At 40.1% G+C, this 27,883-nt stretch overlaps 1 protein-coding gene across 1 annotated transcript in view; it reads right to left on the bottom strand.

Moving 5' to 3' along the window:
- The window catches only part of cachd1 (cache domain containing 1), a 104,508-nt gene that overhangs the window by 61,506 nt on the left and 15,119 nt on the right, over window positions 1–27,883 (bottom strand). Inside the window, exon 2 of the mRNA XM_042483872.2 lies at window positions 665–727. Coding sequence (XP_042339806.2) covers window positions 665–727 — 63 coding nt within the window. The remainder of the gene's footprint in view (window positions 1–664; window positions 728–27,883) is intronic.

Here is a 27,883-nt window from a genome sequence, read left to right as displayed (position 1 = left end):
CTGCAAGGTGACATTTAATATATATTTCACACACATGCAGTGACACAGATGGATATGCTGATAAACACACAGAAGCACGGTCACAGGAGGAATGCAAACAAACATCCACCTGTCTGTTCTTGCTGGTGGCTGTTTACCAGTCTGGTGTTTACCGTCACTCTTCCAAGATCCCTGATGCAGAAGTAGACACACACACACTCATATGCAGCACCTGCACACAATCATGTTTGACTTCACGCTGGACGCTGGAAAATTTGGAGTTTTTCCACTTTAGTAGCAAAATTGCACATATATTTTGACTTGAGGATTTAAGGTCATCAAAAAAGATGGAGTTCTTGACTTGAAGGCTTTTTAGTCTGTGTGACTGCAGCTCTGCACTCACATTGTGAGCGGAGGGGGGGGGGCAGCTCAGAGACAAGTGGAAAAACAGACAGAGAACTTCAAAGCCAATGAGAAAGCAGCAGCAGAATTTTAATAAACCCCCTTTTTCCTCTGATGCTGAGTGTGAGTGTGTCTGTTTATTGCTGCTGAATTGAACACTACACAAGACCACAAACAGACACCATTCATGGTACATGCATGCACAAACAGGCAGGTACACACAAACACACACAAACACACACACACACACACACATAGGAAAGGAGAAGCCTTTGTTACTCACCTGCTGCACTTCTGTCTCTCCGTTTGATGTCTTCTCAGTGTACACAAACGAGCTGAAAATCCTCTGTAGGGACAGACAGACAGAGAGAGAGAGAAGCAGAGACAGTGAGGTTAGATCAGGAGATGCACAAGATTCGGATCCAATAACTGAAAAATATCTCCTGAGGAAGAGTATTGGCAGAGTTGCTTTATACAGATAGATTTTTGTTGCAGATGTTGCTGAGGAGAGGCCTTTTGTTATCAGCGCTGTGGGATTACATTGACAAAAACTGTCAAAATTGTGGATCCGTGAAAAGAAGCTGAATGCAAAAGTACTTTCCCGGCGGGGATGTACAAACCATTGCAATATTATTATCACAAGGTTGCCGGAGTTCAGACATTCACATCTCTTTATGTCTGATGCCATGACTACACTTCCTCACATTTATAAAGAATCCAGACATTTTTGTGGCTACCTGCCATTCCTGCTAATTAAGCATACCAGCTATAATGAAGCTGCCACCGGAGCTCTGCATTGAACTTTGAGCGCAGAGAAATGTGTATAACAAAGTAGCAAAAAGTTGGAAATGAATATGTCAGATTCTCAGTTTTGTTGAATCATTTTTTTTTGGCTTAAAAAAATCTTTGCTGAAAACTGAGCATCGAAGAATTCTGTTTTTTGTTTTGTTTGTTTTTGGGGGGGTTTCGGGGCTGCCAATGCAAATTTCACCTAAATTTTGATAAATTGTGAATGATTCCCTTTCCTGTCTTAACTGTTAAGCCAAGCTATACATTTTATGTTATAAACATAATATAAAACATTTGCCAAACACACAATCTATTTCTGCCAGAGTAATATGATTTTATTATAGACACAGGCTGTTTTGATGGATTGAAGTTGTGATTTCACTCTGGCTTTCACATCTGCATTTGAGTGTTGCCTTGTTAGCCAGTGGTTTCAGAGTTACATGTACAATCCTGACGCTGAAAAAGTTTATCACAATCTAGTTAAACGTGCAAGTAAACAGCTTTTAAAACCTAAAATTGAGACAGATATGATCTCCTTTGGTAATGAAGAGAAATTCAGCGGAGAAAATCACACATTGCTGGTGTTGTTTTGTCAGTGAATTTTGTTAGCCTGCAAAGAACTCCTTTAAGCACTAACAGGCTAAAGTAGAGTCATACCAGGCAGTCTATATTCAGCACAAACAGCTGCTCAAAAAGCAAATGCCCTCAATTTTAGCAGAGACCGTTTGATTTAGTTTCAGTCATTCAGGTCACAGCAGAAGTGCTACTGAACTGACGTTTTTAGTGCGTGGGGAAGAAAAAAACAACTTTATTTTTCAGAAAATGCAGTTGGTTTGACCAAACTAGCACTATTATTCTGGGCTTAGTTTAACTAAAATCACAAAAACCTAATTGGATTTTTCCACTGGCACCTTTGAGCACAAATCAAACCATTCCACACTGGTTTATGTTTCCATTACCAGTTTAAACATGCTGAGTTTTACGGAGTCGCATTGGAGATGAGCCATGCCTGGAGTCATGTGATAACACACCTGACCACTGGGGGTGCCCGATGTGCTAAAAAAAAAAAATACAGATTGCCATGATTTTAAAAGATACTGCCATTGCCTTATGCATTGCAATTTTAGTAGAAATGGTAATTTTTGCATTTCATTTCAACAAAAAGAAACATTTACTCTATAATATGATTTATAAGCCAGGGCATCTCTGTAGCACCACAATGCTTTATTTATAATAGTATGTTGTGACGCATTTTACCGTCATTAAAAAATTGCAGCTCTTGCAATTTGTATATTGCACTTGGCCATAATGCAATTTCCAGTATTATTTTTGAAAACTTTGCAGCCTAAGCGACTGCATCCAAGCTGGTTGCACTGACATCAGACGAGCTTTATTATCATTTTTGGATGACTAAGCAAAGACACTTAGTGATGGTCTAGTGATCCACCTCATCCAATTTTTAAGCAAAAAACTGTAGATGCTAAGCAAAACCTTAACAACCTGAAAATCCACAATGAGAAGTGGCTGGCTACCACTGTACAGTGCGATAGTAAACACTGCTGAAGAGGGCGCTGCATTCAACATCCGCGACTCAAGACAAGCATGTCATCAGTTAAAAACACGCTTTCCCCTGTTCTATGGAGACGCAAATCCCTGCCTCACTGGGGTGATGCACCGAGTCAAACAGAGTCAAACCGAGTCAAGCCAGGCCAGCACTTCTATGAAAAAGGGTAACGTTTTTAATGGCAATGACATTTTGATTTGTTTAGCACAGGTGTAAATTGTAACATGAATACATTCCATTCCGGTGTTTCAGTGCCTTGGTAGTGTGTTTTTTGGCTCACTGGTGTTGATGTTAAATTAGTTACACTTCTCCTGCTATGACAAGTCAAAACATAGCGAGACTGTTTTTTTTAAGCAATTGAGCATTTAATATTTACAACATCATGGCACAAGAAATAAACTCAATCTATTTACAAGTCCCCAGTGTTGTGGATCATGTTGTATTATGATAGTGACAAACAAAATATTGTGTGCGTCCAGGTAATTAATGAACAGCACTGACTCAGATGGAAAAGTTCCCGTCTTGGTTGTCGATCCAGAGCGAGGCAGACATTAGTGCTGATGGATTTCTCTGCTCAGACAGGTGCATCTGGAGCCATTTTATTACTGCTCCAGAGAGAAAGATAAACCTGGTTATCTGCCAAAACAACCAGCCCATAGACCCAGACAGTAATGTTCTGCCATTTACATCAGTTTCTGGGTCGGGGAGGAAAATGCGTCACCTGTCTGACTCTGGAGGTCAGCCATGACACAAAATGAAGGTTTTCATGAGCCCCGAAACACAAGGTGATGTTAAATTTCCCTGTTAACCTTCCAGTCTGAAACATTTTAATAGTCCCTGATTTACATTGTTAAGTGAATATGAAGCGGAGCGCTACATTAAGGCGTGGAGAAAATGAGTCCTGGTGTGACCTCAGCCTTTTACACACGCTGAGAGAGCCCCAAGAACACATTTTAAGAGCTGCCTGATTAACACGCATACATGGACACACACACAAAGCTTTTTTTTCAGATAGTCTCCTGAGTGCCATCAGCTAAACATTTTCTCTCATTTTCTTACTTCCTAACGCATACACACTTTCAAAACACAGGCAGCGGTACTGTGTGGCAGCTACTAACAGAGTAAAATCATGCATGAGTAAAACTAATGTTTGTGTTGAGGCAGCAGGTAGGCAGGTGTGTCACTGTAAGCCGCCCCGCTGCACACACAGCCTTAAATTACCTGGTTCCCCACTGCAACCATTTCCTGCCGCCTGTCCACACCTTTTGTTAAGACACATTCCAGAGGACGCTGATTATCCACAATGCACCACTGCCAGCTCACCTGGAGCTGATTTACTACAGACTGTTATTGCCGGCACAGATACACCTTTACACCTTTCAACGGATTTCTACCAAGCAGGACAAAACAAAGTGGTTTCCCTGGATTTGCACAGTTAAAGGGCAAGGTGAGTAGTTTCTTCAAGGTATTGTCAGGAGGGTCTCATGCACTGTTTGTACATTTCCCCACAAAAAGTAATGACTCAAATTTGTATTTATTACACCTAATCATGAGCTGATATTTTTCATATAACTCATGTATTTATGAGTGCTGAGATCACATGACCTATGCGATGATGAAAATAAAAACAGAAGCGGCCCCTTTTATTTCCCCAAACCTAACCACAGAATCTTTACTTGCCTATTCCACAGTCAAACTGCCTTCCTAAACCGAACCGCATCAAGTGCGTTACATCATTCATGGGGCGCCAATTTATAGGATATCATACAAAAAAATTGTATGAGGATACATCGATGTTGTTGCCTCCAAAACACCAAAGGGACCAGAGTTATACCAAGATGTCTTAAAAATATATTGTTTTTCTCCACCAACTCTGGCAAAGAAATGTAACTTGTTGGCACCATAAGTAAAATAGGGCCATAACAATAAATTATTTTCACTACTTGAGTCATCCAGTGGTCTATAAAACATTAGAAAACAGTGGAAAATATCACAATTTCAAGTTCTTTTGTCCAACCAGCAGTACAAAGCCACAGATATTCAGGATACTATAATGTAAGATAGCATATTATGAAACTTAAAACCAAAATTTTTTAAAAAGTTAGCTATTTTTGCTCGAATATTGCCTTCAATGATTAATGGATTATGAAAAAACTTGCCGAACAAACAAAAACAGAGATATGAGGAGGCAAACAAACAAAGGCAGCAATACTGCCAAATCTCCTTATAATTCTGTCTTCTGGGCCATAATAATTAGGCTATTCACTTAGCGGTCTTGTAGACTAAGTGTCGAATGGAATTTCTTAAGATTCAGTTATGTCTTATATGGCCTATAGAAGCAGGCCGGCATAAACACCAGCACTGGTAATTGTCAATCTGTCTTCAACATAACATTAACAAAATGGTCAGTTCTAATCCTGATGGTCTAAACTGAGTCAGCAGTCATCATCCTGACAGTTTTTTGAGCTTTTCCTTTCATTTTACAGAGGTATGAGACCAACAGAAGTGCCATACAAACATTTTCATTATGTTATCATAACGCAAGCACAAGCTCATACATACACACACACACACACACACACACACACACACACACACACACAGCTGCATATTTCACTACTGAGCTATTTACAAAGTGCAAAACCAAGCCCAGACAGTCTACTGTTCCACACCCTTCCTACTGGAAAAAAAGAGAAAAGTCCAAGATGTAGAACTGTCAAATAAACACGAACAAGCACACACAAACAGAGCTGCCACTACTTAGCAGGAGTCATGTGCTCTCAAAACACTCCACTAACAAAAGAGAAGGAAAAAGACGAGGGGAAGAAATAGGCACTGGAATGGAGAAACACTTTGTTTCCATTAAGCCAGCAATTCTGAAAAATTGAGAACAAATCCTGTCGAGAGAGAACTGCTGTTGTTGATTAGCCACAGGTTAGCTGTCTTTCCCCCAGCGCCTCGAGTGTTTGTTGTTGGAGCTGCTTTGCGGTTTTCACAGCTATGGAGCAGCCGGGGAGGAATGCTCAGCTCTGAAACCCGAGAGGCCTGAGGCTGCCTGGGCCACCGTGAGCCTGTGGCCTCTCCTGACCCATAATCAAACACTGAATGTACACAGACACATTCACACCAGTAGAGAGGCACATACAGACAACTACATGGTGTAGGGGAATACATATGGGGGACACCAGAAAATGAGAAAATCAACACTTAAATTATCCAGTGGATGTCCAGAACACGATGGAAAGTCAAATGGGAATTCTGTGGAAGTATGCTGGTCGAATTTTTTTGTGTCTCTTTTCCCCAAGATATTAAGTATGAAAGAGGTCCTACAATACTGACAGACACAAGACACTACTCACTACATATATGCATTCATGAAACCCTGACTCCAAAAAAGTTGGAGTAAATTAAAACAGAATACAATGATTAATTATTTTTGATCTATATTCAACAGTACAAAGAATAAAATATTTAATGTTCAAACTAATGATACATACACTTATTCTGAACAGACACAAAGTGGAAAAAGAGTGCTGTGTCTGACGAGTCCACATTTTAAATTGTTTTTTGGAAATCCTGGATGTCGTTTCCTTCAGGCTAAAGAGGAAAAGGACCAAACTGTTACCATCACAAACCATAAAAAGCCAGCATCTGTGATGGTATGGGGGTGTGTTAGTGCCCGTGGCATCATGGGTAACTTCACATCTGTGAAGGCACCGTGAAGACTGAAAAGTACAAACAGGTTTAGGGGCAACATATGCTGCCATCAAGACAATGTCTTTTTCAAGGACATCCCTGCTTAGTCCAGCAAGACAATTCCAGACCTCGTTCTACACGTTACAACAGTGTGGCCTTGTAGCAAGAGTGCAGCTACTGGACTGGCCTGCCTGCAGTCCAGGCCTGTCTCCCAAAATGTGTGGCACATTATGAAGTGCAAACTACGACATCAGGGACACCAGATTGTTGAGAAACGTAAGTGAGAAAGTTAAATTATTTGACTTTCAAAACTTCAACAGTCATGAAAAGGTGATGTAACAAAGTAGTAAACATGTCGCTGTCAGACTTTTTTGAAACATGTTGCAGGCATCTAACTTAGAAATTAGTGTGTATTTACAATAAAAAACAATAAAGTTTATCAGTTTTAACATTAAATATCTTGTCTTTGTACTGTATTAAATTAAAAATAAGTCAAAAAGGATTAGCTTTTTTTTTTAAGTTTACATTTTACAGTGTATCACAGTTGTATATTCTACATTACAAGAGCACCAGGAAACAAACATGTTTTCAGTCATAATTATGTTGAATGCACATATAATAGCAATCCATTTGAATGACTAATGAACCAAAGTTATAAAACATAAAACAAGTCCCCATAGCTCTTTATAAATGCCCAGAGCACCATCTTATCAATAGTATAACACTGCTCTACTGATGAACTGGTGGCGCTAACATTTCAAGATATGCTGCAATGAGTCCAAAAACAGGCAGGGAAGAAGACTGTAGGCTAGTAAGTGTAGATGTAAACAAAACTGGATTTCAAATAAATATAACCAGCTCTGCATATGTTTCATGATGACGGAAATGCACTTGCATGTTTGTTAGACGTCAAGTATATACACACAATACATAGTTTGGCGACTGACACTGAATGTAAATAAAACTTTGTTTATTTACAAGAAAACTCCATGAGGCCCCTTTAAAATAAAACATTTAATTGGATCCAAATCCAGGCAGCTTTCTCAACACTAAGCTCTCAAGAAATGCTTTCAAACTCCCGCACATTGATCACAGAGCACCAGGGTTTGTCTCATTAGGCCAGCTTTTAAATCCATCCACCTTGAGGTTAATCCCGACCACAGACGGGTGGTTCACATGAATGACTGAAGCTCAAACTGGGAGTTACTGTTTTCTGAATTCTGCTGCATGCATTGGAAGAACTGAAGTATGATTTAAACTCTTTATCCAGACAACTTAACCTACTCCCCTCTCAATTAGGAAAATAGGAGGATTAAAATTGAGCAGATTAACACATAACAAGCAATCCTGCTTTCGTACATGCTGTTAGATTGCACAGTTGATGTGTTGCTTCTCCCTTTATCATTTTGCTTCTCTTTCTTGGCTCCCCGATCCTCTTTGTGCCCTGTCCTAGCAGCTAAACCATGGGAACCCTCCATGCATAGGGCATCCTTTTAATTGAGCCTGCCTCTTCAGCTCTTCTGTCAGGCTCTCTTGGGGATGCTATAAACTACCCCAAGAGGCTCTTCTCCTCTAAAGGGACTCTTCTGTTCTCAGTGAGGCGGAGAAAAAAATCCAGATGCATGATTGACAATACCGACCCGAAGACGGAGAGACTTTGAGAGTCACTTGTACGATTTTAGGGGAAGCACATAGAGAGACAGGCGCAGAGATGCAGGCTAGAAAGCAAGGGGGAAGTGGACTGCAGAGAGGCGAAGGAAACAGCGAGGAAGGAAAGAAAAAAGGAAGAGAGGAAGCGGAGGCCAACCGAGCTGAATCAGGAACACACCTATTAGCAATTCCCCCATCTTCAAAGGGCAGAGTGGAGCTGAGAGCCACACTAATTTGGAACTGGACTGGAGAGCACGCACAAAAACGTACCCGAGCGCACATACCCATTAATCCTGTCTTTAGGGCTTGTTGATCAGTTGCCGAGGTTTATCTGTGAACACACTGGAGGGCAAAATGGGAGCACACCTCAGATGTGTATGTGTGAGCAAGTCAAATTGCGTAATATCGCATGTGCATGAAGCTCGCCGTCTGCTTATCTGCCACTACAGGATTCTCATTGTCGGAAATGTGTGTGAACGTCTCACACACATTTCACATCCACACACTAGGCAGCAGTGTGGATGTTTTGGAGCTGTAGAGCCTGAGAGATTGGTTTCCATACAACCGACAGATAAAAGCCCAAAGCCCAAGGGAGAGTAACTGCTGCTTCCTCCATGCTGCTGCTATACAGCTCAGCCTCCCTCCTTCCTTCGCTGCTTTATCCCCCCCCCTTGGCTTTTCCTCTCTCCCTTCTTCCCTCCCTCCCTGCCCCCAGCCAACTCTCCGCTCATTGCACTACAAAGAGCTGGAGCTGGGGATGCGGCATCAGAGCTTCGCCTCTGATGCGTGTGGGTTTTTTTTTGTTTTTTTTTTCAATACTTTATTCCGAGACCCTTTGCCATGTCTCCATCCCCAACCTTGCCCTCCCATCTCGATTTTTTTCTGAACACTACAAAGCGGAGTCAGGAAAGAGGCACCTGGGAGTGGAAATGCGAGGTGGAGAAAGACAGAGAGAGAAAGACAGAGAGAGAGAATAAGAGAGAGAGAGAGAAAGCAGTTTTGCAATACAACAAATAAATTCTGAAATAATTGCAGCTGCAGTTTACAGCTCCATAACACATAGAGCAGAACAACAGAAGAAAAGAACATTTGTATTTCTTCATTTTTCTACAGGGACGAACCTGGTGAACTAACCTTGCAAACTCAGGAATGCTTTCAAAAGGAATCACTGTGTGTCCTATCAATTATAACTATGCACAAGACAACCTCAGCTCAACTGGAAACCAACATGCCATTCTGGTTCTGGTGAATATTTCCACTGAGTTTAACTATAATTTCCCTGAGAGTCATGCAAGAAAAAAGTTAAGTTAATGAAAACATGGTGCGTAATTTCTTTTTATTAGTGTGACATACAGATGTTGTAAGATTACAGGCTTTGCAAAAGAGTGACGTTATTTTTTTTAAGGCCAAAACAAAACCATGTGGCCAAAAAATAAATTAGTGCAGGTTTATGTTTCTTAAAAACAAAGTTATTGGTAAAGTTGTTTTATACGTGTCTAAGAATGATGGGAAAACAACATTTGTGGTGAAAAACATTCTTTAAAGTGTTAATCAGCCAAATGACACATGGTGTCATCATCTGGCCCATGGGTAGATTAAGAGACTATGGGCCCCTGCGCTCATATATGTGAAAGCCCCATAACCTCACTGATGTTTTGCATCTTTCTTTAATCATTACACATTTTTGTGGTTTTGTGTCTCTTCGAGGTAATTTTTGTGTCCTTTTGTGTCTGTTCTGTCCGTTTTTAGTGTTATTTTGTTTCTCATTCTGGTCTGTATTTTGAGTGACATTTTACAGATGAAAGCTATAGAGGCCCCTGACACTTTGGGCCCCTGGGCCTGTGCTGGGGCAGTTCAGTAGTCCATCCATGATCCGGCCCAAAAAATATAAGAGTCAATTCAGTGCCCTTCTTTTCAGCAGCAAGGATCAGAAAGAATTTGATTTAGGTTCTAAAAATGCATCACAAATGGACAGCACAAAATACAAACGTGAAGGAGCCACTTGCTGAGGTGGTTTGGGAGGTTCGGGGCCACTTGCTGAGGTGGTTTGGGAGGTTTGGGGCCACTTGCTGAGGTGGTTTGGGAGGTTTGGGGCCACTTGCTGGGGTGGTTTGGGAGGTTTGGGGCCACTTGCTGGGGTGGTTTGGGATACATTTGACCACAGATCTTTCATATTGTGCACACTAATGTGTCTTGATGTGTCCACAACAAGGACATTAAAGAAAAATTTGTCTCCAATTCAGGATGTGGAGGTTGTTTTAAATGACTTTTTCTCAAATTCCTATCCCACTGAACACAAAGCAGTCTGAGAGAGACACTGAAATAAAGAAATGATGAAGAAGTAACCACTGTAACATTTCACTGGCCGCTATGTTGTTTTCTGCAGTTTAAAATTGTCGATGTCTGTTTTTATTATTCCCTGAGTGCCTGCCTTTGCTTTGTCCGTCAAAGCACTTTGCAAACAAAGGTTTGGAAATAAGGGTGCTATATAAGTAAAGTTATTACTATTATTATTTTAATTGTTATTATAAAAACCCTGTTTTCTGGTGTCTGGCCTGTCCATGATGTCGAATGTGAAACATCAAAGAAAAACAAAAGAAGCACAAAAAGGCATACTCGTCTCCTGAGCCATACGAAGGCTCTGGGTCTTCTGCCAATTGGAAAACACTATCGCCTTCTTTTAATGTTTTTTTTTTTATATGTTTCAAACAACCACATATACAAATCTGACACCTGTCTAGCAAACTGACATAAAAACTGTGCACGGGGCACTTTGACCTTCTCATAGAAGTGACATAGGCAGTAACAAAATCTGTGCACAATGGTCAGCTGAACACAGGTGTGAGTGTCTCGCTATCTACTTGTGTATAGATCACCATAACGTACTTTAAAAGTACAGTTATGTCATTGGACATAGAGCAGGCTTGTTAGCTAGTATAGGGCAACTGGCATGTTATCTGCTACTACAGGTTTCAAGGAAAATATGAGGGTGTCTCTTTAAAAAACTCGCCAAAGTTTGATTGCTTTCATAACGCACAATAAATCCAAAGCTTTGGTGACTAGAGAGTGCATCTAAACAACACCATAAAGAAGCATCATAAAAAAAGAAGAAAACAGAAGGAAGGAGGGGTTAAGCAGGAGGAGACATGTCAAATGTGGGTCTCCAAATATCACTATGATGCCTAAAGAGAAACCAAACCCTTTCTAATTAAGTGCATCTTCATTTCAACCCAGCGTAGCAGGTTTGCTAATTAAATGACGGGCTTTCAGTGTCTGCCAACTGCTGGCTGCTGCATTTCTAGGGTGCTGGGGGGTCAATTTAATTTGCGTGAATCTGACTAACGGACAAACTGAAGCAACGGCTCTAAAAGCCCCGGCCCACACACTGTGCTAGTTTAGGGAGTGCATGTTTGCGTGCAGCATGCTGGTCGAAGGCTTGGGGCATCACGGTAAGCTCTGATTTACTGCACTCCATTTTCAGTCCTCTATACATGTATTTGTGGATGCTCATGTGCACGTGAAAAATAGGGAGGATTACTGCCACATGCAGACATGATTCCTAGCTTTTATATCTTCATAAAAACTGGTTGTCATAGTAACATGACTTAAAGCTGTAATGGATAAAACAGTTCAATGTTGTTTTTAGAGGCAAAGTCTAAATCCCAGGCTGCACTGCTTCACAGAAACTCTGAATGATCACACTTTCCAACCTGAAGTCCATCCTGAATCCCCCATTGTCATACTGCACCCACACGCTGCTACTGCTGTACTACTACTGCTGTACTACTACTGCGGTACTACTACCATACATAAAATGATAGGACCCTCAGTAATTAATCACATCATCTGATGTGGATCACTGAGGTTTGTTGTAGACTGATGGTGGTCAATGGGAACTCGGGAGGAAAGTAATGCCCATTCTGCAAGTTTCCTAAAAAAAATCTTGAACAAATCACAAATACATAACTAAGCACATTGCAATTTTTAGTGGGCTCTGATCCATGCAGTAAGGGTGTGGTGGTTACAGCCTGCTGTCACGGGACTCAGCTTTTGGACATTAAGTGAAAACTGGGAACCTTTTCAACGTTGAAGTCCAAGACCTTGGACAAATGTGTCACACTCACCACATTTAATGGCTTTTCAATGTGGAGCAAAAAAAAAACTTGTTTTCAAACTTTTCAGACAGAATCCCGAATGCTTTTTCTCAATCATCGCCTGGAAAGGTATTACGCCTTCTTAATGCCATTGAAGAAAGAATGTGTAACTTGTGTATTTAACAGTATTTATTAAACTTAACTAAGGGCAATAATATAGTGATTGGTATTTTCAGTAACATACACACATAAAGCTGCCAGAAAAGGGAAAAGGAAAAAAACTGTATTCATAAATATATCTTAATGGTGTAAACCAAATCAAATACGTTCCATGGAAATATATGGATAATGGAAACGTGATTGTGGTACAAAATTCTTCTTTGCTGTTGTTCGTTTTAGCAGAAACTATTGATTATTTTCTTAAATTTCCTTTGGTCTATAAAAGATAAGCAAACAGTGAAAAAATGTCCACAATAACATCATATAACACAGAGTCAACAACATATGTGTGTGGTAAGTGTGTGTGTGCGAACAATAGTCCAATACCCAATCATTTACTTTTTAATTGTAATTAAAGATGCACAGATTGTGAAATTCTGGGCTGATACCAGTACCGATGTATAAAGTAACAAATTGGTAAATAACCATTTATGATTTACCCATTTAAGATTTTTTGTTGTTTTTATTTTGTTTTTTTTTTGTTGTATTTTGTTCCCCTTTTTGCTCCACAGAAACAAATCTTAATTTAAGAAAATAATTGACTTGTTATAAGTCATTCAGTCTGTCACTACACTACCTGTGAATAAGCACAAACCAAATCATTTATTAAACAACCTTTAAAATAACCTAATGCTGTGAATCTCCATCAGACAACTGTGTCCATGCAAGTTTCTCATCAAAAATGACATTTCACAAGGTTACATTAGGCTAATGGCAGTCAACAAGGCAAATATCAATGAGCGGCCAATGAATTTGGGCATCCCTGACTTTAATGTAAAACCAATAAAGGCAGCACTGTCACATTGGAGAATGCTAAAATGTTCAAATGTCAAAAGTTTGGCATGTTTACTTTGAAATTACTCAAGTGATGAATTTATTGGGGGGTTGTGTTTGGGTTTTGGGGTGAGGGGGGGGGTCCCACATGTTTTACAGCTAAAATTGACTACTTTTGATGATTGCCAAATTTACAGCCCTAGCAAGCCGGTAGACCCAACACAAACCGTGAGAAACAAGTCACAGCGGTGCCATGTTACCAACTGTTGTCAGCGCCTAAAGAAGACAACCGACAGTACACAAGTGCTTTAAAGCCACATCTACAGATGCTGTAGATATTCATGGCAAACATGCTACAGAGTACAGAGACCTCTAACTGCACTGTCTTTTTTTTAATCTCCCTCTCACTCATTTAATCAGAGTTTGGTCCAGTCCAATGTGGTGGGAGGGTGAAGCCTGTCACCTATCGGCTGCTGAGGTTCTGAAATAACAAGACCCCCTTTTGTCCAAACAGCATCGGGGCCAAGAGAGGGTGAGTGTCACCGCCACGCAGATCCTAACAGCCTCCCCACCGCCCCCCACACCTACCCGAGAGGCTCTCAGTCTCGGCCTGGGATGTTTGCTCTGCCTCTCCACCAGACAGGATATAATGCTTTCCACATGTGAGAGAAAAATGGGAGGGAATGGAGGGCGGAGGAGAGAAGAGGACTGTGGACAAGTGGGGCGGGGCCAGACAAGAGCAGTTGAAGAAAGAGATAGCACAACTGTGGTACGATGACAACCAAAGCCAGGCATTGGTAGTAAACAGAGAGCCAATAAAATCGGCAAGAAGTACAAACGATCAATCATGCCTGACATTATGACCACTGGCATGGATCCCGTAGACATTTTAGTTTATTTTGCTGATGCACCCGAACAACTTTGTGCAGCCAACAGAGACAAATCCAGGGTGAACATGATGGACCCATGCTGCAGACATTTTAACCTTCCTTTTTCTGTGAAATCAAACGCATTTCAAGCATGTCTAGTGTTACCCCATTTAGCCCTTCTGCATCACAAAGGATGATAATGAACCATCTGAATTGTGGCTTAGCTGCAGTCCCAAAATATGGCATTGTGACTCAAATGAGGGACATAAGCTAGCAGCTTAGTGAGAATGAATGAGGTTTCCCCCCCTCTCTTTGGGAGTTAAGAAACAATGAATAGATATTGTGGGCACTCACCATCAAACAGGAAAAATTCAGTGTAGAGAGGAGATCGAAGGACAAGAGGTATACAAGGAGATATAGTGAGCAGTTCTGTGTCATTAACACAATGCTCAAGCTTCTTCCCTTTGTACAAAATATGAAGTGCACCCATGAAACACTGGAGGGACAAGAATTCAGGTCTTATGTTTAAGTACAAATAGCAGACTACAAGTAACACATTATACATCATGCAATCCTGCATTCAAAATCTTACTTCAGAAAAGTAAAAAAAAAATAGTAGTTTCAAAATGTACACACAGTCCCAAAACTTAAAGTACTCATTGTGCAGAATGTCCCATTTCAGATATCATCATATTATAATACTGGTAGAGCCCAACCAGTACTGAAGTTTTGTGGCAGATGCCGACAGTGATACTGGGGAGTAAAAAAATCTGATATTGATACATCAGCCGATATATAAAAACACCAATTATCCCTCAAGTATAGTTATCAAACACTTCTGGCAAAATGAGTAATGGGGGCAAGAATTTTTTACAATTTAACAATGCATTTAACTGTCAAAAATGACACCAGTGCACTGAAACATTAAACTACATTCAATCATCTTTTCTGCGTGATGTTTTGCATTAAAAAAACATTCTCATATTGGACAACATACATGCCGGAAAAGGTAGAGCAGATTCTGTTTGGTATATCTACAATAGCTATAATAGTTCAGAATTACTTCATTTATATTTTGTATTACTAACCCAATTCTCCAAAGTAACTATTAACTATAACTTTCAAAGACATGTAGTGCAGTAAAATGCTAAATATTTGCCTCCAATATGTAGTGGAGTAGAAAAAAACAACTGCAAACTTAATTTTAAACTGGATTTTATATCATTTTAAATAATCTTTTTATCTTTGCACCCCTTGTCTGCAATTTTGCTAATTTTAATGGTGATTTTTATCTTAATTTTTTAAAAATCATTGTAACTTTTATATCCTATCTCTTTGCTCTTTTATTGTAAATCTGCATCCTTTATTATGTTCATATATTTTATTACTCTCTTCAGCACTTTTAATTGCCCTGTTGTACGAAATGTGCTATACAAATAAAGCTGCATGCCTTGCCTTGCCTATAATTTAGCATAAAATCAAAACTACTTAGTTACACCCCACCCCTGCTAAAAGAGAATAATAGAGTGTGCATGTGGTAAGAGGCATAAGGTGCAGGTCATTACCCTAAATTCTTCCCCACACAGGGCCCTTTGATGTTAAAGCAGTTGAGTCATTAAAATGAGGCCACAGGCCACAGTACTCCTGCTCTAATCACACTTGACTAATTAGAAATACTAAAACATAATGAAACACTGAATTCTTGATGTCTGAATTCCTAATTTTGTAATGAAAGTCTACTCAACTTTTTAGCGCTATGAAAAATTCATGATCTTTGGGACCACAATACCTATTACGGTAACATACAGTATGTCGCGGCAGTAGCGCCAGGCCGGCAGTGCATTATGGGAATAGCGACTTGCTGCTAAAGTGGAGCCCATGTGAAAAGTTTCCAAAGACAGATCAAAGCTGCATACCTGAGCGCCTCCATTTAGCTGATAAAATCTGGGGAGTGTAAGAGGACCAAAAACAAAACCTCACACACGGCCGGTCAAATCAGTTCGACACGGGAATGCAAGATAATGAGGAAACTCTGTGTTTTTATAGGGGCTTTGAGTGTTCCTTAAAAAGCTCCATAAATGATGGTGTTTGTGTGCTCACAACTTGACTGAGACTGAAAGCCAAAAGATGATTGTAGTTAAATCACCATGCACTGTGCAGCCATGAACTACAATAATTATCACTGATGTGTAAACCTTGTAAATAACTAGGGACTGAGACAATTTAGTTGAGGTGCTGTGCTCATTTCTTATGACCAACTTCATGTCAAAAACGCTAGTAAATTACCATGGGGATCGCGGTGAGCGAGTTCATAATGAAGAACTAAAAAAAGATGCTCTGCCGCAAAGCGTGGTTGGCTAATGTGTACTGTACATGCCTTTAATTATCAGTTGAGACCTACAGTAGGGGTTTGCAGGCATGTTTACAGTGGTTACAGACTCTTGACACATTTTGGGCCACATTTTAAAATGTTATACTTCCCATTTACCTCCCATTTGCTGCTTCTTACTCAAGTAAAGCAGAGATTGGCAGGATTTGGAGTGGGAAAAAAATGCTCAATTTGAAAACATGCTGTGATCATGTCCGCTCTATATTTTTGTGTCGGCTGGAGTTTATCACAAAATACCACTTTCAACGTTTCAAGTGAGATGAAAAATGACTGAGACCAACAGGCGGCAGAGAAGTGGAAAGTGAGCAAGAGTCTCACAAACACTGAGCCTCTGGTCGGGGCCGGGCTGTAGCCACCTCAGGGCCCGATGCCAGCCTGCCAGCAGCCTCTGGCACCACCAGTCCCAGTCACACCCTCTTGGTACGCCCTGCCAAGGCCAAAAACTTCATACTGACCCTTCGAGATGTCAAAAGGATCAGAATAAGTGTGTGTGAAGAGCTGAGACTAATAAAGTGGAAGTCGGGGGTCAAAGAAAAGGCAGAGAAAGAGAAACAAAGACACACAGTGCAAAAGGGCTCGTCACCCAGCGCCAATAAATTCAGAACTTTGATATACACTTCCTGCCAAGAGAGCCCCGCTCTCAGCCAAGTGAAAGGATGTTCAGATGGGGCGCCTGCACTGTCTGCACAAACTATCCTGGATTATCTTCACATTCCTATGCTGTGGACTCATCTGTAAGGCTTCTATTCGCAGTTTACACGCATCAGAATATATGTACACAAGAGCCACATCATAGATAAATCAGAACAAATGTTGTCAGCACAGTAATAAAAAGAAGTGGTATATTTTTCTACTAATTACAAATTGCAAGAATCAAACTATTTTCTCTCAGAAAGTAAGGAAGTATAATAGAGGTATTTAGGACGGAGAGAAAGAAGAAGAAAAAGACGGTATAAATCAATACAAAAAAAACAGACCAGCTGAGGATCAGATTGGAGAGATGGGGAAGAGATAAAGAAGAGAAAGGACACAGGACAGACAGGGAAAAAAATGTTCCTGGGGTGGTCTCCCTCTCAGGTTTCTGAGCACGATGTGAGATCATGTCTGGCCACTGTTATAAGGTCCCTCTATAGACACAGTGCTTTGTTCTACTTCATGTATTCTTAGGGCAGTTACACGCACTGATTAATAGAGGCATGGGTCGCTCTGCAGCAAGGCTCACGCTACATGTCATACTTGGTTTGGCCTTCGCCAAGCCAAGCCTGGTCCTGCTGACCCTGGTGTTCACACCAGCAACTTGGAATTAACCAGGAACAGAAGTCTAAAAGATGGAGGTCGAATGTGGATTGACATTTGTCCATCGTCATGTGTTAAACATGGTTCGTGTGTGAAAGTGATACAAGTTACAAATACACCCACATTATAACCTTCATGATTTATTGGAGTGCTGTTGTATGAGACTGCATTAGTTTTGGTACGTACATCTTAATCAACTTCCTGTTTTAACATCAAACCATATTAATAAACTAGAATTACAGCCTTGAGATTGTATGCCTCCATTAACCAGTTTCAGTTCCAGTTTATATCCATGTCCACCCACACAACGTAACAGTTTAACAATGCTTCAAATACGGATGTTGCCACAAAGAAGTTTAGATATTCTAAATGCTGCTTCACACACATCCCCAACCCGGCAGCACAGAAGATCTACACAATCGCCACAGTTTCAAGCTGGATACACAAGATTAGCGTCAGCAAGTCAAAATTTGACCAAATGTCTCTCGTTCTGTTCTTGAGTTACGGTACTGAATAATGGTGATAAAAGGCTTTTGCAGAAGATTATGATGTCACAACGAAGTTGGCCTTTTAGATATAAAATGTCACAACTTCATCATTTGATGTTTGTGTACATTTAGTTATAATATGTATGACTGCTGAGCGTTGGCCAAAAACATGTTTTATGAGGTCAGTGACATCAGTTCATGCTTGTCTTACAGTGGACGTTTTTTGCCAAATTTGAAAAATGTTTCTTTCGGGTGTTATTGAGATATCATGTTCATGAGAATGGGCGTAAAAACATCAGGTTATGAGTTTCACATCTGACGCATCAGACTGTCTGTTTAGCTGGCTTACAGCGTAGTAATTGATGCTTCAAGTGACTAAAAGTTGGTGATAAAAATGCTGATTTTGCAGTTGCTATGACAAAAAAGTATATCCTGTATGGTCTGGCCCTTTAGTCAGTTCTGGTCCGTTCACCACATCACAAGAACTTGTTTTCTAGTGGTAGTAGTATCTAGCCATAGTCTTTAAAAAAGATCATCAGCAAAGTTTCTCTAGAAACAATGTTCCAGATAATCAGACTAAACCTGAGACTTCACCATCTCAAGTTTTCATTGGTATGAATTCTTCCACAGAAAACAGTTAACACTAAGGCCTTGGAAAGCACATCTCCAGACATGTGACAAGGGCAACAAATATGTACCACAAACACATAAATGACAATGTGGCAAATGTAATTCTCAAAATACACCTGCTGTATTAAATATCATAAGTGAGTGATGCATGCCCCGGCAATAACACAGCACACTCCAGCACAGCAGTCATTTCTATGACATGACATGATTAACTGAATGCAGGATTTGTGTTGGCTACTTCAGCGTGCTGAGGGAGGCAACCTGGGAGCTGTGGTGAGGAAGGAAAACATCGGCCCATGCTTTGGCTAAATTACAGAAATACATATACAAGCACATTTATGCACCATCATATAGAGTCACATAAAAATGACACATTCACACAGATACATCATGCATCTCCTGGCAAACAGCAGCTTACACAACAAGAGACACTGAGGAGCCTTTTCACATCTAACACGTCTGCATGGCCGATGCTCTGCAGCTGCACACATACAGAGACACAAGTGAATTAAAGGGAGGACAGTTTATGAGTTGTGACCGTCACTAGTGGCAGGAAACCACATTGCCAAAGTACACACATAAAATACAAGCGCATACACAAATCTGCCTTTTCTGTGCTATCATGCAGATACCGTTGAGTAACTCCTAAACACAACTTGTATCAGATTCATTAAAACTGCCAAAGAGACAAATCAATAGGTGTAGGAGAAGCTGATCTTTCATTTCAGTTGAGGCAGCAATAGCATAGCGTAGAGTAGGGCTGTAACCGACTCAGAATTATCTCAGTAGAATCAGATTCAGCCCTTAAATACAAAAATTTTTTTCATATAGAATTTTAAAGTTTGAATGGGCTCAGCGGGACATTCAATGTGACATTGGCATTCATGTTATACAGTATAGTAAACAAGCAAACAGCGCAGACGACAGATCAGCGGTGTGCAACAGCATTTTTTGTCAACACTTAATATTTTTTAAAAGCCAGAGACTGTCGCATGTCAAGTTGCTTTGTGCTGTTAATTTGCCACTTCTAAGCAGAAGAGGGAGGATAATGTTTTCTCGGAGGCTTAGGGTGCAAAGTCTCTCCTCCTCTGTGCTGCTGCATCGCGTCGGCTGCAGCCTCTACCAAAGAGTAACGGGACAGTCAAGAGCGCTCACTCTGCAGCAAAATCTAGGGTTCTAAAAATCCCCAGAAGCACACTGCACAGCACACTGATCAGCAAAACATGAACCCAAAAAAATGACTTGACTTGAAGCACTCTCAGTCTACTGAGAGGTCTCTGACTGATGCTTCGGATCTCCCACTTTCACAGGGCAGCCCTATTGTAGAAATACACGGTTACAAGTATAAGTCCTGCATTCAAGATGTTACTTCATTAAACATAAAAAGGGATAGGCATCAAAAAAGGACAGGACTTGTGTAAATGTACTTAATTACTTAACCCCTGCAGAAAAAGAAAGGAAGAGGTGCAAAGGAACAAACAAGTGGAAAAGTAAATAAAGGACAAGGAAAAGAGGAAAACGCTGCAAATAGTATAAGGAATGATGGACAAAAGATCCTGCAAAGACAGAAATATTTACTTATCAAGCAAACGATGTTGATGTTCGTGCACCTTTTAATCAATAACCTGTGTAAAGACGTCTCAAACCGATTTGTATGGAGACGTGTTTGAGAAAGGTACAGAGAGATAAAGATAGGCTAATGTTTGGGGGATTGAGGGTCTCTAGTGGCATCAAAGACAGGAAGGAAGAAAGACAACGGGGAAAAAAAGAAATGCAAACAAAGAAGAGATCAGAAATATGCACCTGTTGATTTTGGCTCAGGTGAGGCACAGTCAGTATTTTCATAAACTCATGCATAGCTTTTTTTCCTAGAAACTTAAATCAAAAACAAGATGGATAAAATGGCTCTCTGGCAAACTACAGTTTCATGTTTCAGTATCAGACTTAATTTATGCAGTTAAAGATGTGAAGTTGTTGCTACACTGGCTGTGATCAGGAGTCAAACACGCAACCTGAAACTTCAATCAATTACAGTGCGTTTCTACAGCGAACACTCGGGGTGCAAACCTTTATCAAGACAGCAAAACACAACCCAGGTGTTTCCACCTGTTGCCTGAGCATCAAACACACGTAACAACATACAAACTCGGATTCTCCACTGAAATGTGCTTTAGAGTTATCTGGAAATTCGGACTGTTAGCACAGTAAGATGTGAGCATAATCTGCGTTTTGTTTTTTGTTTTTTTTACAGCAATTTCTCTCTTGTGCTTACCCAGCTAGAAAACTCTGAAAAGACTTTGATTTCCTTTTCAGAATATTAATCATTCTCCAGCTGGTGGAAACTATCACACCAAACCCTCTTATAGAAGTATGACATTTTCACAATTCCAACAACAACAATTCCAATTGTTTGTTTGTTTCTTCCTGTTTGGTGCAGCTATTGGTCCAGGTCGTTAAACTTCAGTGTTTGCATGAGCCAAGACTTAAAAACCGACAATAATAGATAATGGTTGATTTTGTTAGAAGGTCAAGACAATAAAAAGACTGATTTAAGACAGCTTGGACTGAGTTTTATGACCACCTTACATGCTTAAAAAGTGGACAGGTGTAAGGCCTGCAATTCAGACAGATACAGAGATGAGGGTCTTACACTGAAAGGCTTTAAATTTAAAATGTTGTGTTTGCAATAATATCACACAGCCCAAACCACAAATTAACCCATTCAGATGCCGTGTCCATTCCAACGGACATAATGTTTACAGGATGTCGAGATCTATGATGACTGTCATCTGACTCCACCCAAATGCACAAACATATTTGATGGGATGCCTGTGAGCTAATCAGCGTTACAGGTCATTTGGACCGCAGTAGAGCCACTTGATCCACTATTATAATATTTGTTTGTGTTTGGAAAATAATTAGGTTCTGAATGGCTTAACAAAGCAAATGGTGGTGCATCATAAAAAAATCAAAGCTTCTTACTAATTTATGATTTCAAGTACATACATGTATACATACAATGATAAAAAAAATGTAAATTTTATCTGTTAATGCCTCAAAAACTATCTGTTTAACTCCAGTGTGGAGATAACAGAGACAAAAAACAAAGCACTGAACCAGCCTGTGTGCACTTCCACTGTAGCGGGAATAACATCCATGCTGATGGTACAGCTAAGCTGTTTGGGAAGGGAAGCCGTCATTACAGTTTAATTACTTTATTTTTCCCTACAGTGCACCTCTTATGGGCTGCCACAGTGCTATACACCAGCCTGCTTGAAATATACAGGCATATAGGCACAGTTAAGCGTCTCTTAGGCTTGGAGTTACTATAGGAAGTGACATATGCTAAAATGCATCCTCAGAGGGCGGGTGGAGCCATGTGAGTGAACACAACTGGCAGCAGGAGCTACTACACTAAAAAAGAAAGAAAAAAAAAGCTATCCAAGGGAAAAATACTGCACTCTGAAGTCACTGAGTGAGGACAAAGTGGAGACACCACACTATATGAGTTTCCAAGAATACTGCCTGGATGATAATTTAGATAAACGTGAAATGAGACATTAAACTATATTTATGGGGTGCATTACACAGCTTGCACACATCAAATTTAAAGAAAAAGAATGAATCAGATGTATTAATGTCAGTTTCAGAGTCAATGAAAAATCAGCAGGCAATTTTGAAGCCCTTGAGTAATAAGTGCTATTCATCCTCTATTATCAAACACCATTAAAAGCAGGGTCCTCCATGTAGTAACCATTTGAGCACCCTTCTGAAACAGCTTTGGAGAGAAAATATATCATAAAAGGCCTGAAATGTTTGAGAAAAAACAATGACTTTAAAGTGTTTACACTTGGACTTAAAGCTCAGGCATTTAATTAATATTCACAACCCTCATATATGCAAAAAAACGTATAGAAAAACACCTAATTTGCATTCATTAACACTCGAGTAAACCACAGGCGCACACAGAGTGTTTCACAAACATGTCAAGCGGAGCTCTTAGACAGCAGGCGGGCCTGTGCTGGATGTCAGCTGAATATGCATCAGGTTTCTTTCCTGTGCTGTCTAAACATCGGAAACCTCTCCTATTCAGATTCATGAGTCGATCATTGCTGTGTGCAGACGCTCAAGTGTGAGTGCTTTCAAAAGAGCGAGAGAGAGAGTGAGAGAGAGAGAGAGTTCCCCAAGGACATTCACAAGTTTCTGGTATGTAAATGACGAGCGGCTTTGGTGGGAGAGGGAGAGCAGTGTTTTCTGTTTTGATGTATGCTGGAGACATACGACAGCTCCTCTCAAAGAAGAGTCTTCCACATGGCGTCCCTGCTAGAACGGTCAATCAAAATGCCTGGTTTGGGACCTCATTAAACACTTAACAACATTCATATATTCACATTCTCAGCGCGGGTGAGGTGACAGCATGTCATTTGTATATAACATATATAAGTGAGACACTTTTGCTTTTGCTCCAATTTTTTGCAATTTTAAATTAAAGATTTAAGACTTTTTTCATGCATAAATTTATTTCTCTCAAATTGTTTGCAATTTTTTAATATTCCCTTTAGTGAAAACATCTCCTTTTTTCACTATAATCCATCTACCTGACGTGTGGCACATCAGGATGCTGAGTATAATAAGCATCATTATCACACAAGTGTGCCCTTGGGGTGTTAATCACAAGTTTCATCGCGATACAGTACCATGAATCTTTGGACAATGACACAATACTTGCTGATATCACAAAGTCTGTAATGATGTGATTTCTATTCAATTTCATTCAGGGGCCTCCGATTGATATGAGACAGTATCAGGAAATAACCTTATTGTTTTTTTCCTCACTGCTTACTATAATTTGCCTAGCTCGAGGCGCTAGGACTGTTTGAATGTTTAGAATGGAGGTGCACTTGGATGGAAATGGTGACACAGACTTGCCATGGGAATTTCAAAATGTGCATCAATGTTTGCACTTTGCAATGATAATATTTGATCATTGATTACTAGGTCAATATGTCAACTAAGAGTGTTTCATTGTTACACCCCTCGTGTGCTCTGTGCTGTTCCCAATAAAAGTCCACTGTTTTAAAAAATGAACCTGCAGAAAGTGCTGTATGCTTTATATGTATACTTTATTTAACAATAGCATTGTTGTGTCTATTTATTGTAATACACAGTATATGATGATGTAACAGAGTTGAGTTTCAATTAATTGGCTCAATCAAACTCTGGAATTTTATGGTGTACAAACCATAAAAAAATGACTGTTTTTCTTTTTGTTTCTACAGTCAGATATATTTAATTTGTTTTAAGGGAGAGACCGCTCACATGATATACACGGTGAATATCCAGCACATTGTCATATCAATGAACCTTATCACACATGCAAGCAAAAGAATGTAAACCAACTCACAACTACCTGTACAAACACACACACACACGCGCACGCGCACACACACACACACACACACACACACACACACACACACACACACACACACACACACACACACACACACACACACACACACACACACACACACACAGGTTCCTGTTCCCACAGAGCTCAGTATCGGTCTAAGAGCCCTTTCACACATAGACCAAATAACACTGTCAGATTAACGTTTCCGGAAAAGGTAAGAGATCTATTTCAAACAGGTTTACAGCTGCTGCATGCTTCTCTCAAAGGATTTAGTTCTGTATCCAAATACGGTTATACATTTATGCTGAAACTGTCTAAAACCTGGACACTGTCAAAAGTCCAGTGCCATTGTTTTAGTAGGTATTCACCAAATACCTGTTGTGCTGTTGTAATGATCACTTATTTGACTCTGTGTGAAGCTGATTTGAAGCTTCACACAGATTTAAGGAGCAGGAGACAAAACCTGATCCAGTAAAAATCATCCTGCTTAAATATTACTTTGTGGTAAAAAAAATAAAATCTGTCAGATTTAATGTGTCTGGTGTTTCCGAGTGTGGAAAAGTGACGATGTTGTTACTGTTATCTAACATAACAAGGGAAATGATCTGTGATATACCAAGCATGTATGAAATCTTAATTAGCGGCTAATAAACTAAACCAGCACTGACGCCTAACACAGAAATCTAAAGAAGATTCGATACGTCAAAAAGGTTTGAATTAAGTAAATGTGGAAAAAAGAAAACATTTTCTAATGCATTATCGCATTTTCTGGAATTTTTCATTGTAACATTTAATAACATGGAAATAAGCAAGTTCCTTAAAATGTAGGGAAAGGGCTGAATGTGTAGACGGCTTCGTCTCCTATTCAGCTGCCAAGAGATGCCAGCAGAAACCCCAGCTGTCTGACGGTGCCAGCACCAGGGCTAGACAGACAGACAGAGAGAAGCTGGCATGGGACCAGGCAGCCAAACCTGGCAGTGAGCAGGCCCTCTGGAAAGAAAAGAAAGTCTGGGAGATAGAAGTTTGGAAGGATAGCAGGGACTGGATATAATGTAGGTTTCTTGTAGAAATGCTTTACTGTGTGTCTGCTGGAGAAAGGCATAATTGAAAGCTTAAGAAATGAGACCGAGCTGCTTGCTATGCCTCTGGCTGAGCATTAGACCTCTCAGCTGGACTACCAGTGCTGATTTCAGTAGGCATACACGCACTCACGCACGCACGCACACACGTGCATGTGCACGTGCGCATGCACACACACACATTGGCAGTGGGGGTTCTTTTGGACAGGAAATATGAGGATGAAACGGATCCTGCCGCTGCCAGAAACATAAAAACACATATTTTCCTTGGTGCTGGAGATTTATCCTTAAAAAAATGTGATATTTCAGACAGCATCATTAATTGTTAACTGGGAGAAACTAATAAAAGGACTAATTACTGGTCTTCACAGGGAGCCCAATGCATGAATCAACAAGGTAATAAACAGAGAGCCCAGACGATCCTATCTGCCTATTTAACCAAACAACCAATTTTTTTTTTGTAACTAATCAAACCAGAAAGCAACACAAAGAGAACCGGCGCACACAGACTGAGACAGCCACAGAGAAAAATCACCGAATGAGAGGCCAAGATGTAAAATGTGCTGCAAGATGATTTCAAGACGGTCCCTGCGCAACAAGAGCAATATGTTTTTATGAGTCTGGGACCCATCGTGATGCATTATATGGTTATCATTTCGACACTAAGCTGAATATGTTAAAAAGCCTAAGGACTTAGTTATCATGTCTCACCTAAATGAGCTCTTTTTACTGCCAAGTGACATCCCACTGGGGAGGAAATCTCCACTGTGATGCTGAGTTGCTGATTGAGTGAAGAGTCAGCGAGTAAGTGTCCAGACTTTTTTGACTGGAGTGGCCCAAATGGGGCACTGACCTATGCCCCGCGTGGCATGAAGTAAGTGTGTAAGCATTTGTAAACCATTTCTGTCTCCACCACTCGTATTCATTTTGATTACTAACATCACCGTATAGAGGTGTAACAATACATGTATTTGTACTGAAGCTTTTCAGTACAAGACATCACCTGTGTATCAATGAGTGCAACTAGATGAAAACAACGAGCAAAACAAGCTACAAGCTAAGGTTATCACAGCATTTACTTAATCAAGCAGGGAAAAAGATGGTTAGATTTAAAACATTATATTTATTTATTTAAAATGTTTGTTAAAATCAAGGGAATTTATATGGCTTTTATCCTTTTTTGCTTTATTGAAAACGTACCGAAACTGTGACACTGTCATGTGGTATCAAACCAAACCGAACCATGAATTTTGTGAACCATTACACCCCTACTACTCTATCTTTCAATTACTATGTTTAAAATTTAAATTTAAAATAAAAAAAGCACCCACAAATCACAACACAACTGAGTGGCACCATTAATGTAATATAAAGCTTCCATGCTTCAATCCTGAAGTCCACAGAAAGACATTGTACCTCCAAAAGTAAGTTAAATATAAAAAAAAAACAATTATAAAGTAGAAACAAAACTTGAATAAATAAGCCTGTCCAGACAAAATATTGTTTTGACAACACTGTGTAGAACTTAAACTGGGTAAAACAACAACAAAATGCAAACAAAGGTCCCACCTTTGACCGGGCAAACAGCCAGTCATAAGGTTTAGGATGATGGACCACTGCCTGGTCTCGCCCCCTTTTCTGAATCTCTGCATTGCAAAAATCAATATTAATTCTGTCAAACCCATAAAGTTTTAAATAAACTATGATGGAAAGCATCTGGAGTTATGTTGACATGCCATCAGGAGAAAATGTGTTGAAGCGACTTGGCTTTCCTAATGCTCATCTTCCATTACTCGTGAGTCAGTCCAGATCAAATAAGCCACTTGTTTGGCAGAAACAAGTGGCTGAGCTCATAGACACTGATAGCTAAACACAGCTGTAGCTGCTCCGTACATTTGGCTTTACAAGAGCCGGTGTTTATGTGAGATATGTGTGTGTAGGTAGAGACAGAGATAGTGTGACATCAGGTGTTTACACATGTTTGGAACATTCAAAGTGTCTGAAGCAGTCTTCCAATTTTTTATCTCACTCTCAAAAGCCCAGACACTCCTCCCTGTCTCCTAATTAGCAAGCTGTATCACATTTTCCCCCTTTGCCTTTTTCTCTGCAAGAATAGAAAAAAATAAAAAACACTGCATCTCTTTTCATCTTCCAAGCCAGCCTCGTCTGACAGAGACAGAAGCAGAGAGTCAAAGTTCAACTCATTAGCCCGGGTCGCTTCCTGACTTATCTTCAAAAGAGATGAACCAGCAGAAGACAAAAGGTGCAGGACAGTTTCACATACAGTCGCCGGAGGACACAATTACGCTGAGAGATGGGAACCACGAGCAGAGAAGATGAGAAGATGAAGATGGAGAAAACAGACAAAAGATTAACTAGACAGTGCAGACACCGTCAACCTCAAGGTACAAAGAAAAACCAAAAGGAACAGAAACAGGTGACGATGGTTTATTAATCTCTTATTTTAACTTTATAGAAGATTTTTTTTCACTATGAAAAGGAGGGAACTAAGGATGGGAACTTACAAAGCCAGGGTAGCCATTCCCCCCTTG

This window comes from Plectropomus leopardus, chromosome 5, assembly GCF_026936395.1.
Source record: "Plectropomus leopardus strain MGB_pleo_1.0 chromosome 5, ASM2693639v1, whole genome shotgun sequence".
In the NCBI taxonomy this organism is placed as follows: domain Eukaryota; kingdom Metazoa; phylum Chordata; class Actinopteri; order Perciformes; family Serranidae; genus Plectropomus; species Plectropomus leopardus.
Note: the sequence above shows the minus strand (reverse complement) of the source record. Positions and strands in the feature narration are given on the sequence as shown.